The sequence below is a fragment of the Sminthopsis crassicaudata genome, chromosome 3 (genome assembly GCF_048593235.1).
Source record: "Sminthopsis crassicaudata isolate SCR6 chromosome 3, ASM4859323v1, whole genome shotgun sequence".
Taxonomy (NCBI): Eukaryota; Metazoa; Chordata; class Mammalia; order Dasyuromorphia; family Dasyuridae; genus Sminthopsis; species Sminthopsis crassicaudata.
The window spans coordinates 250,958,179-250,970,593 of NC_133619.1; the positions used below are offsets into that span (position 1 = coordinate 250,958,179).

The following is a 12,415-nucleotide window of genomic DNA, read 5'->3' on the forward strand; positions in this document are numbered from 1 at the left end:
ATTCATTTATATAGTTATATAAATTAATTATAGACTATAGTATGACTAGAATATTTAGTGTGCAAACTGTAACTTGAGAAGACTTAAACTATACAGTGTCTCCTCTCAAGGTCTCCTGGTAAGGAATGCAACCTAAACTACTTTTTAAATAAGTTAAGAAAAGGACAAACATTAAAGTCACTTTCTAATGACTTCCTTCCTACCCAATAGAATCCTTTCCTGCAATAAAGTACAATTAAGCAATACAGATCAACACAATGGTCATGCCTGATATTATATGCTTCCTTCTATATCTACATTTTACAAAATCTCTGAGAATGGAAGGCATTCTACACTGTCAATGCTCTCAAATTACAATTGGCAACCTAAACTATTCTAGGCATATTACAGTCTATATCTTAGTCTTTAATGTGGACACATAATCCCCAGGAACTCAATTCAGATAATGAATGAAAAGATACTTTAAGAATAGAAAGGATTAGTTGTTAGCATAGTAGACCTCTTCCCCAACCCCTCTCAATGGTAAACACTTGTCTATTTGCTCCATCTTCATTTTTCATTGCCAACAGAAAATGATTTCATAGATTCATGCACAGTATTTGATACTCAGTAAATTCTTTAGACTTGTTTGCTTTATTTTATTCCTGTAGTCAGGCAGTATGATTCACCTGATCAGAACTTTAAAATAATTAGAAGGTACAATGATTCAAGATCTGACTCCTGTTTTTCCTACCTCCATGAGGTTCTTTCTTTTGATATGAATCTATATTGATAGCTCCCTCAGAAAAAGTCTAGGTCTCCCAAGTTAGCACATAATCCTTCTCTCTTTGTCTCATATGTGTTAGTTTTTTTTTTCCACCCAATTGGGACCACAAGGGCAGGGACTACATTATACTTTTATATTATACTACTTTCATATCCCTTATTGATACTATCACATTGGTAATATGTCATATTGCATTCTATCATAAATCTCTAATAGATTATCACTTGTTTTCTTTGGGTTTTCTCTATAATTTTCCACACACACACACACACACACACACACACACACACACACACACACACCTCTAAATATACCAGGTAAAGGATATTTATGAGTTATGTTCCACTAAAGCACTGTATGTAAATCAGATTTCTTTAAATGAAGTTTATTATAGGCAGGAAGGTAAGAGATTGGGTCTTCACATGTAAAAAAAAAATCACTATGTTTCTGTTCAATCCTTTTGAAAAGCAAAAAAGTTCTTTGCCTTCTCTTTAAGCTAAGCATTAATTAAACCTGAAGTTTAGACCCCCAAAGGGGTCTGAGAAATCCCATAAACTACTTACAAACTAAGATGTATTTACCAACATATGAACAGAAAGAAAAAGAATAATAGTCCTAATCTCCTCTACCCTTTGGTAAGATAGCAGGTTTGCATCATATAATGATAATAAAAAATAACAATAGTAAATGTTTATAGAATGCTTACTGTATAGCCAGACACTGTGTTAAGTGATTTATAATTATTATCTCATTTGGTCATGACAACCTTGAGAGGTAGGTGCCAGTAACTATTATCCTCATTTTTCAGTTGAAGATACTGAGGCAAAAAGGCTAATGACTTGTCCAGGGTCACATAGTATCTGAAGTCATATTTGAACTCAGTCTTCTTGACTCCAGGCATAACACGCTTGCCAAAGCACTACCTACCTATTTCCATGCCACTTCTTATTTATTTTTAAAAAGCTTTTTATTTATAAAAATATGTATAGTTTTCAATATAAACCCTTGTAAAACCTTGTGTTCCAAATTTTTTTCTTCCTTCTTTCTCCTCACCCCCTCCCCCAGATGGCAAGCAATCTAACATGTTAAACATGTGCAATTCTTCTATATGTATTTTCATAATTATCATGCTGCACACACATAAAAATATCAGATCAAAACGGGAAAAAAGGAGAAAATTTTTAAAAAGCAAATAATAAAAAAGTGAAATTACTATGTTGTGATCCACACTTAGTTCCCACAGTCCTCTCTCTGGGTGTAGATGGCTCTCTCCATCACAAGATCATTGGAACTGGTTTGAATCACTTCTAATATCATTGTATATCACCTGCTAAAGCAGGATTATTTTGTATCTTTATTTGCATTTCTGCACTCACCAGAGTTTTAGCTTTCTGCATGAAAACATAACCCCTAAAACAAAAGGTGAAAAATGCTATTCTGGCAAAATCAAAGAAATCTGCACATTCCCCTCACTCCCTTCCTCAATTTCTTTTCTACCTGGAACTCATTTGCAAACTGATTAGATCAAATAAACCAAGCTGTTTTTGTTCTCTTTTATGAAGCTTATTTCTTTTCCTTAGCAATTTTATTTTTAAAAATTCAATGTTATTTTTATTTTCAGTTCCAAATTTTCTATCTTTCCCTATCTCCTTCCCTACCACTGAGAAGGCAAGAATATATACTTTGTATTGAAGTCATGTAAAACATAGTTCCACATTAGCCATGTTCTGAAAATGTATAATACCAAAAAAGAAAGAAAAGAGAAAAATGCTTCAATCTGTACTCTGAGTTTTATCAGTTCTCTGTCTGGAAGTAGATTGCATTTTTCATCATTTCTCATGAATTTTAAAAGAAATTCAATTTTCCTGCCTTGATAATGCTCACCTTTAGTTCTGTAGGCAAGTGTTTCTCATCTCTCCACTTTTCTAATTCTGGCATAGTTGTCAGGAATGGGAAATCTTGTTTGGAACCATACACTAAAAGACAGAAGAATATGAAAGCTGAAATAATGATTCCAATTTGGAGTCACACATACACAACTACCAAAAATTACCTAGGAATGAGTATGTTAGATAAATACCTAATCAGAATAATATTTTATAAGTGATTCTAGTGGGTTTTTTTTAAATCCATCTTGTTTCAACACAATAGACACTTCCTAAGAAATCAAAAAAAGTACATTATTAGCAGAAAGTAAAGACATGTCCTTTAACTTTAGTATGATGACATTAATACTGAAAAGTTGTATTTAACTAGAGTTTTGTTTTCTTTGTATGTTGACTTCATTTATGCAGATAGAATGCCAATGTGTATTCTGAAATACAGCATGAATGCATAATATATACATTGAGGCAAAAAATGTGAACAAAAGTGGAGGTCAATGGTTCTCTCTGCTGCTTCTTCTTGCCCAGAGCTTTATTTGTGTATCAATCAGAGAGATTCTAGAGTGCAGAAACCATTATCTATTCAAATTTCCACAAACTACAATAAGATTTTTATTTGGGGGGAGTGGACTATGTAGACTTACAACCACCGATTTAACATGAGTTAAAAGAAATTTTCTAACATCAAGTCAAATAGTTGCTTGGGATCATGAAGAGACAGTTGGTGACACAAGAGAAAGATAGTCAAATGAATAGAATTAAAGTGAACCTTAGACTTCAGTTAACTTTTGATGCTTATCTGAGGGGTGGAAGAGTAGGTGGTTCATAGTCTTGGCTATATGCTAAAAGAATACCAGTTTGTTCTTGATCAGGGCTTTCTAGCCTTGTTCCCTAGTAGATCATAGTAGAGAATGGTAGATAGCAGATGGTTCTGAAGGAGTTAAATAACTTCCTTTCACTAGTTGAAAAAAGAAAGCAAATCATAGTCATAAAACTAATTGAAAAATTCAGTAGGATGACATACCCAGTAGAAACATAATGTCCAGTGGCAGTTCTATAGTACTGAAGATTTGAATTATCCTGGACACATCTTCCATATGTGTACTTTTGCCATATGCATTCCTGGAATATGTCTCTTCACATTTCAAAGGAAATTTCACACGTTATATTCCAGGTATGGAATATCTCCATGGGTTTTCTGTTCATGGTTCCCTGTATCTGTGCAGTGATATACTTTGGGTTCATGTTTATGTATGATTCAAATGTATATCTCCTGTATGCATGGGAAATATTTTGTCATTTTACTTACTATACATTTCGTTAAATGCCTTTTCCTTTGAATTAATGTGAACACTGGATGGAAGAAGTCAACAATATTGAAGTATGATCCATGGGTTTGAATAGCTGCTGTCTTGCAGAATGCCTTAAATCACACACACACACACACACACACACACACACACACACACACAATTCTAAGTCATTTTCTTTTAGCTCTTATTTTTTTCATTCTATTTAACTTTATATAATCTTCCCACATTTCTTTGAATTTGTCTTCATCTGTCATTCTTTAAATAGCATTACTATTTCATTACATACAATTTTATTTTGGCCATCTTCAATTGTTAAATTTTTTTTCTAGTTTTTGTTTTTTCAGTCACTGTAACTATTTTTGTACACATAGGTCTTTTGTTCTCTCTCTTCTTGGGGATACAGATGCACTGTACTGGGTCAGAGTGTATGCATAATTTAATAACTTTCCTCAACAAATTTCGAATTGTTTTCACCAGCAAGGAAGCAGTGTGCCTGCCTCCTTTTGTCTCATTTAGCTATGAATTTTTCTTCTTAATTTCCTATTTTCTATCTACTTAACTGTTCAGGAATCAGATTGTCTTGGCTAATAGTGCCTTCTGATATGAAAAGTATCCAGACTAAGTCTCTCACAGAATTTCAGAGCTTCCTCAAAGGCCATCTAGCTTGGCAGGTTATTTTAATTTACATTTCTCTGATTATTAGTTATAAATATTTTCCCAAAGTGATGTTTATAACTTATATTTCTTTTTTTGAAGACTGTATGTTTATATCTTTCCACCACCATGATGATTCTTATATGAAACTGAATTTTTCTTCAGTTTATAGGATAAAGTTTAAAAATTATTCTCAGACCTAGGATATACTATAAAATATTTAATATGTATGGGAATGCCTGCCATCTAGGGGAGGGGGTGGAGGGAAGGAAGGGAAAAATTTGGAACAGAAGGGAATACAATGGATAATGTTGTAAAAAAAAATCACCTATGAATATATACTGTCAAAGAAAATGTTATAATTATAAAAATTAATAAAAAAATTATTCTCAGATCTTTGACTGCAACTCATTTGCCAGGAGCCTTCAATATACAGTCAAGGTTTAAAAAAGAAAAGAAATAAAATACAAACCTACACCCACCCACCCAATCACAGTATTTTAGCTATATTATGGGTTAAACAGATTTTTGTGGGATAGTGTGGGAACCTAATGACCAATTATAACATTGTTTCTAGGAGAAAATATGTTTCTGAGTTCTAATTAGACTTTAAAATTATATTTTTGGAGCACAACCTGTTTCTAAATTGTGGGCTTTCAGGATCTCACACACTAAAAATAATATAAGAAAGGTAGTGTGACATGACAGAATTAAAATTTACAAATAGGAGAACTGGTTTTAATGGTTTTTGATTCTTTCTAAATTTTCTAATTTTCCTCATTTGTGGAGTGGTAGACTAGACTAGGGCTTCTTCTTCTTCTTTTTTTTTTTCCTATTCTCAACTCCTTTGTGCCCAAGAAATTTTTACAGGATCCTGCATATGTAAGTTAAAAGTATATAAATCATTCACTAATAATAAATCATAATTTTGTGACCCTCCACTTTCAATTATGAGATCTCATATGGGGCTGCAACCCACAGTTTAAAAAGCTGAGAACTAGATGACACTTAAGGATTTTCCAGCTCCTAATCCCATTATTTTGTAAGAATAATTTGGCCAATTTCATTTTCTCCTCTTCCCTGTACACTAGCCATTACTAAATAATAAGCATTTTTTGGATAATGGTTTTAAATAACTGGAAGAAATGTTAAATTAATTTAATTAAAGAAAGATGTAAGTTTCCTCCCCCCACCCATTCAAGTTCACGAGCCCCTAGTTAAGAATCCCTTCCCTAACAAAAAAAAAAAAAAAAAGAAAGAAAGAAAGTGTTATTTTATTGATGAACTTTAAAAAAACACCTGCTTTTCTGATTAGTTCCTTCAGCAGAGGAAGTCATCAAATACAAATGTGCATGAAAAAGAAAGAAGAGATTCATATAGCAAAATTGTTTTTCTCCCCCCTCCCCCCATAAAACCAGAAGAAGCAAACTGTCACTATAACCAAAATTACAACTGGCACACTGCTATGCACTCAAATGAAGGATTTTCCATCTGCTTTATAGAAATGAAATTTCATTATATCAGATTTCACAGCATTTTAGGGTTCTCCTTCAAGTGTTTCCATTTAAGAATGTTTTAAAATAGGCTTTAAGTCTAAAAGAGGAAATTTGCTGGTACAAAAGAAATAAACTATAACAGCTGTGATTAAAAGATTTAAGGTTCCATGCACACACACCATTAAACTTCCTATTTTCTCTATACTTCTCAAATAGACAATCCGTGATTAATTTATTCAACTGGCAAATGCACAGTATGGGCATTTACAAAACCCAATAAATAAATAAATAAATGAAAAGGGAATGGTCTTGAGAACTTTCTGGTTGAGCTCCATCTCCTAGAAAGGTGAAGACTTATATCAACCAAAGCAGATGGAAATCTGTACTAAGTTTGTTTGTTTGGGTTTTTTTTTTTTTTTTTTTTTTGCTTGTTTGTTTTTGTTGTTATTTTTGGTGAAGCAATTGGGGTTAAGTCACACAGCTAGGAAGTGTTAAGTGTGTGACTGGATTTGAACTCAGGTCCTCCTAACTTGGGGGCTGGTGTTCCATTCACTGTCATCTATTTGTCCCTAGTTTGTCCTGTTTTTAAACAATATTCAAGAAGAAGGATAGTTTCTTGGTCACTCCTTTTGAGATAAGTGTGTATATGTGTGTTTATGTGTGTATGTATGTATGAAATAACCCTGTGTTTATTTGAAGACATTACATCATACCCTCAGCATTTTCTCTTCTAGGTTAAAACTACAACATTATGAATATTATCCTTAGAACAGTTATTTTCAATCCATTTATTATTCTCGGTTCTACTCTCAATTAGACCCTCTCATTGAGGGCTCAGTCTGGACATACTTAGTATAACTACTTCTTGTTTGTCTCACCCCATAAGGTAAAATATTTACATAAAATTCCTAGTTAACTTGAACTTAACTTTAAAAGGAGCTCATTTTTTTCTATTGTAAACATTTTGATAGCTATCTTTCTAAACTAGACTATATACTTCCCTATTGTTTTAAACAGAAAGTACTATTTCATCTTTTTCTTCATGACTTAAGGACACCATTATAGATATAAATGATTGCAATTTGTTTTTACACTGTGATTCCTTTGGAATTTATTGAAGCATTTAGGGCTGGTTTGTCCCTTTTAAAAATAGTTTTATAGTTGGATGTGATTCTTTGTGAGCTCATATGGGATTTTCTTGGCAAAGATACTAGAATAATTTGCCATTTCATGGTTTTGCTCATTTTACAGATGAGGAAATCGAGGCAAACAGTGTTAAGTGACTTACCCAAGATCACACAATTAGTAGGTATATGAGGCCATATTTGAAATCAGGAAGATGAGTCTTTCTGACTCCCTTCCCAATTTTCTATCAGTTGTACCACATTACTGCTCTATACTAACTTTAGTAATGTGTGAATTTCAATTACCAGGGATATTGTAGTCCTCATTAACAAATAAAAATTTGGGAGTTAGCTATAATTATCTTATTAGCAAGTCTGAACTATTATCTGCTTTAGCTGTTATTCGTTCTGTCCAAACCTTGGGAACTAAGAGTACTTTATGTGCATGGGTAACTTTTAGTCATGAAGAACTGGTAAGAGAGAAAAGGATAAATGCATGATGGCTCACTGTGGAGGGAATCCTTTATAGGAACCAAGAAGAGGGGACAGTTGTTTGGATTTAATGAACTATTTATTCCCACACAGACTGTTGTTATTAATCTCTGTGTAATCTCCATGGGTGGGAACCTGGAGAGCTATACATGTATATGCTTGTTGAATACTTGTTTACCTCTCTCTGTTGAGTATTTATGTGCAGGAAAGTTTTTTTTTTCCTTATTCATTATTTGCTTTGATTCAGTTTTTATAATTTCTCATTCTTATTCATTCTTTTGCATTATTTTCTTTGATTCAGTTTTTTCAAATTGTGAATTTCCAATTGGGGCCAACATGTCCCTGGCTTAAGAAACTTCTCCAAAAACTAGAAAAGTGGGCAAGATAGGTGGCTGAATGAATAGAGTGCTGGATCTGGAATGAGGAAGACTCATCTTCCTAAGTTCAAAACTGGGTTCAGACATTTACTAGCTGTGTGACTCTAGGCAAGTCACTTCATCCTATTCACCTCAGTTTCCTCACCTGCAAAATGAGGTAGAGAAGGAAATGGCAAACCACTCTAGTATCTTTGCCAAGAAAATCCCAATAGGGTTACAGAGTCAGACATAATTGAAAACAGCGGAGCAGCAAACAAATTATAGTGTTCTGATTTCCTAGCTCAGTGCTCTACATCTTATGTTCAGGACAAAAAAGCAAACTTGTCCACTGACAAGCAGATCCATTTCTAAGGAAGATCCATTTCTATCTTCTGGAATGACTTCCATACCTTTGTAATGACTACTACCTGAAGGCATATATGTGGCCAGCCCCTTGTGTCAATCATCAATCAACACCAATAGTGCTAATTAATAATAATTGCCTCAAAAGATCATAGTTTTAGATCTGGAAGTGATATTAGAGGTGATCTATTCAAACTACCTCATTTTACAACTGAAGAAATTGGGATTTTATGTATATGTGTGTATATATATGTGTGTGTGTGTGTGTGTGTGTATGTATGTATATTCACCGTAGGTGAAATTATCTAAGATATCTACACACTAGACATATCTATTGACACAGACAGGATTTGAACCCAGATCTGACTTTAAATCCAGTACCTTGTAATATACCACCTGCTCTGATATCCACAAAGAGTCAAGAAGGTCTTGACTTTTAAGTTTTCATCCAAAGTCCAAAGGGCATTTGGAAGAAAGGGGGAAAGGAGTCAAAATCCAAGGTAACTGATGTGTTGTTACTATGCAACAATATTTGACATCACCTTGGGGGTAATATGGGGTAGGATGGGATCCATTCAACTTTATTTTGGATTGAACTGAATCCCTTAAGAATTAGAGAAGGCTTATTCTTGTTCAATAGTTTCAGTTTTGTCTGAATCTTTGTGACCTCATTTGGGGTTTTCTTGGTAAAGATAATTGGAGTGGTTTCCCATTTCCTTTTCCTGCTCATTTTACAGATGAGGAAACTGAGGCAAATAGGGTTAAGTGACTTTTCCAAAGTCACAGAGAAATAAGTGTCTGAGGCCAGATTTGAACTCAAGGACATACGTCTTCGTGATTTCAGGTCAGAGGGATTGAGGAAGTCTTCCAATGAACTATAACATTTACAAATATGATAATTGGGGCAGCTAGGTGGCGCAGTGGATAGAGCACCAGCCCTGAATTCAGGAGGACCCAAGTTCAAATCTGGTCTCAGACACTTAACACTTCCTAGCTGTGTGACCCTCTGCAAGTCACTTAACCCCAGCCTCAGAAAAAGAAAAAAAAAAAAAATCACTTACAAATATGATAGTTAATGAAAGCTAGCTGTATTAACCAACCTTATCCACAGCATGTCTGACATAATATTTGATATTCAATAGATACATTATAGTAAACTCATTTAGCTAAATGCAATCAATGCTTAAATATACCTACCATCTGGGTCTTTAAAGGTTAAAGTGATGAACTTGCTGGCAACCATAAACATGAAAATCACCCAAAAGCACGCAGCTAACAGAAGCCACTGGTGGTGCATGTTGTCAAACGTGAGCCATATAACTGCTGGTTCTTCCTGGAAAACACAGCTTCCTCCCCAGGAAACAAAACACAACAAAACAAAGCACAAAAAACCAACCATGGTAAATAGATCAATAAAACAAAAAGTTACGCAAGAAAAAAAAAAAATCAACCCATAATTATTTTGCTGAACAGTTGTAAAACATAATTAAATATTCTCCTTCCTCTGATTGATCTTCTCTCCTACCAATAGCCTACTAAAGTTCTGCTTTACAATTTTTAGCTTCAGTTAAATACTGAGAAAATAATCCCTTCCTCCCCCATTCTCCTGTTAAATCATGTCACTTTTCAATCATTTTTTACAAACAGAAGTAAGGCACAGTGAGGGAAACACAAAAGTCAATAGCATTTGACTTTGCACTACATCACCTATGATTTTATTTTGGGAAGTAGATTTATCTTCCTAAGTCTGTTTGTCTGAGGTTAATATTAAAATGAGCTTTCAGTTGCTGAATTCTCACCAACTGCTGCAGCCCAGAAACAGGTGGTAGGGGAAAGCCTGTCTGGGATTAAACGTTCACCCTGAGTAATCCACAGGCTATGTATTCCACAAGAACATGATCAAGAGCAGACTGTGTTCAAAATCTCAAACTGCTGACAGAATAAAACTACAACTTAAATAATTGCTGGAGGAGCAAGGGAAAGATTTTAATAATTTAAATTCCCTTGCATTTATTTGCCTGCCAAGACATGTTCAGACAGATCTTTCTTTGGTGGTTTCTCTTTTCTTTGCCACCATTTACATCTTTCAGCAAGGCTGGGAGTTTGGGTCTTAAATGTGTCATAAAAGTTAGGTTCTGTTGCAAATTGAGAGATGTCTGAAGAAAACGAAAGTCTCAGCTTAGGTCCTGGAAAGAAAACTAAACTAAAAGAGAAAGAGACACACAGAGAGAAAAGAAAGGGGAGAGAGAGAGAGAGAGTACAGAGAGAGAGAGAGAGAGAGAGAGAGAGAGAGAGAGAGAGAGAGAGAGAGAGAGAGAGAGAGAGAGAGAGACTGACTGATTTTTTGGGGGGTAAGAGAGAGAGTCAGAGAAGGAAAGATGGGGGACAGAGAGACAGAGACAGAGAGGCAGATAAAGACAAAACAGAGAAACAAAAAGAGATGGGGGGCAAAGGGGAGACAGAGACAGACAGAGACAGACACAGACTGATGTGGGAAAGGAGAGACAGAGAGATGGAGAGAGACAAGATAGAAACAGACACAGAGACAAAGTCAGAGGGGGGTGAGGGGAGAGGGGAGGGAGGGAGGAAGGGAGAAAAAGAGGAAAGGAGGAAGGAAGGAAGAAAAAGAGGAAAGGAGAGAGGGAGAGAGAAAAAGAAAGAGAGAGAGAAAGAAAAAAGAAAGAAAGAGAAAAGGATTGAAGGGAGACAGAGACGGAGAGTTTCGATAAAGACTTTTAATTCAACTTTAACACTGTGATTATTCAAGTTAAATCAAACTAGTTAAAGAGACCTATATGGTCTGGCATGATTTTCACCAACTATTTCAAGGCAAGGCAAGGGACTACAGGATTACAAATATTATTGCTGCCTAGGGCATCATTTTCAGGAGAATCCAAAACATGGCTCTCTGAGCCTCAAAGTACAACATTTAGGATAGAACAAAAACCAAGTAACTCTCCTATATTATGTCTCAAAGCATTGGTGTCCTGAAACGTCCCAAGAATGCTGTTACCCTGAGAGGGAATGACAAACTATGGAGCTTTCTGTCTGTCAACCAAAATAGGAGTGTCACACTCAAAAGCTGCAGAAGTATCTCCTTTTGTCAGCAAGCAATGGGTCAGCAAGAGAAAATAAACAAGCTTGGGAAATTCGGCAGAAACAGGTACTTATTGTAGGGAGGTTGGAAGTGTGTATATCCATAGAATTAAGTCCAAAGGTGTCATGCAGTAGTAGAGGTAACTGGGATCAGAGCCAAAAGACCTGGGTCCAAGCACACATGCTGACTGTGATGCCCTGGGGAAGTTACTCCTCTCCAGGGAATGCTCTTAAGACCACAAGTAACAGAAAACACCAACCTGTATTGATAAAGGAAATCATCCAGTGTTTATCCCTATAGAGTAGGGAAACTAACTCCTGTATACAGTGATAATGGGGCAGCTAGGTGCCGCCATAGTTCACAGAGTGCTGGACTGGGAGTAGGAGTGCTCATTTTCTGAGTTCAAATCCGATTTCAGACACTAGTCTACCGGACCTTGTTTGTCTCAGTTTTTTCATCGTAAAATGAGCCAAGGAAGACCCAATTAGGGTCACTAGGAGTTATATACAACTAAAATGACTGAACAACAACACAATGATGGTATGTATATAGGTTCTGAATATTTGTAGATGTGGTTTGAGGTATTTAATATACATGTTATAATGACAAGAGAGTGTTAACAAAGAACAATGATCTCATTTTACAGGAGAGTTTGGATTAGATTTCAGAATGCTTGTTCAAGTCAACTTTTATAATAACCCATTTAGATCCTTATATATAATTATACCTCTAGAGACATCCCTTGATGTAAAGGCTGGCATTATTAAATGAAAATGATAATCATTTCCTGCTCCTAGCTCACCCTTGCATGCTCAACTGTCCAGACACATAAAGCCAAGTGGGATGTTTAAAAATTCTTTTATTGATACTT

The 12,415-nt window shown here is 35.1% G+C and overlaps 1 protein-coding gene across 9 annotated transcripts in view; it reads right to left on the reverse strand.

The window, feature by feature from the left end:
• CHST10 (carbohydrate sulfotransferase 10) overlaps nt 1-12,415 on the reverse strand; it is a 49,191-nt gene that overhangs the window by 18,254 nt on the left and 18,522 nt on the right. For 5 of the 9 annotated variants that reach the window (XM_074300405.1, XM_074300414.1, XM_074300406.1 and 2 more), the window contains 2 exons: nt 9,645-9,797; nt 2,651-2,742 (listed from right to left, as the gene is read on the reverse strand). In XM_074300405.1, coding sequence (XP_074156506.1) covers nt 2,651-2,742; nt 9,645-9,797 — 245 coding nt within the window. The remainder of the gene's footprint in view (nt 1-2,650; nt 2,743-9,644; nt 9,798-12,415) is intronic. The other 4 variants (XM_074300411.1, XM_074300409.1, XM_074300410.1 and 1 more) reach the window with 1 other exon arrangement.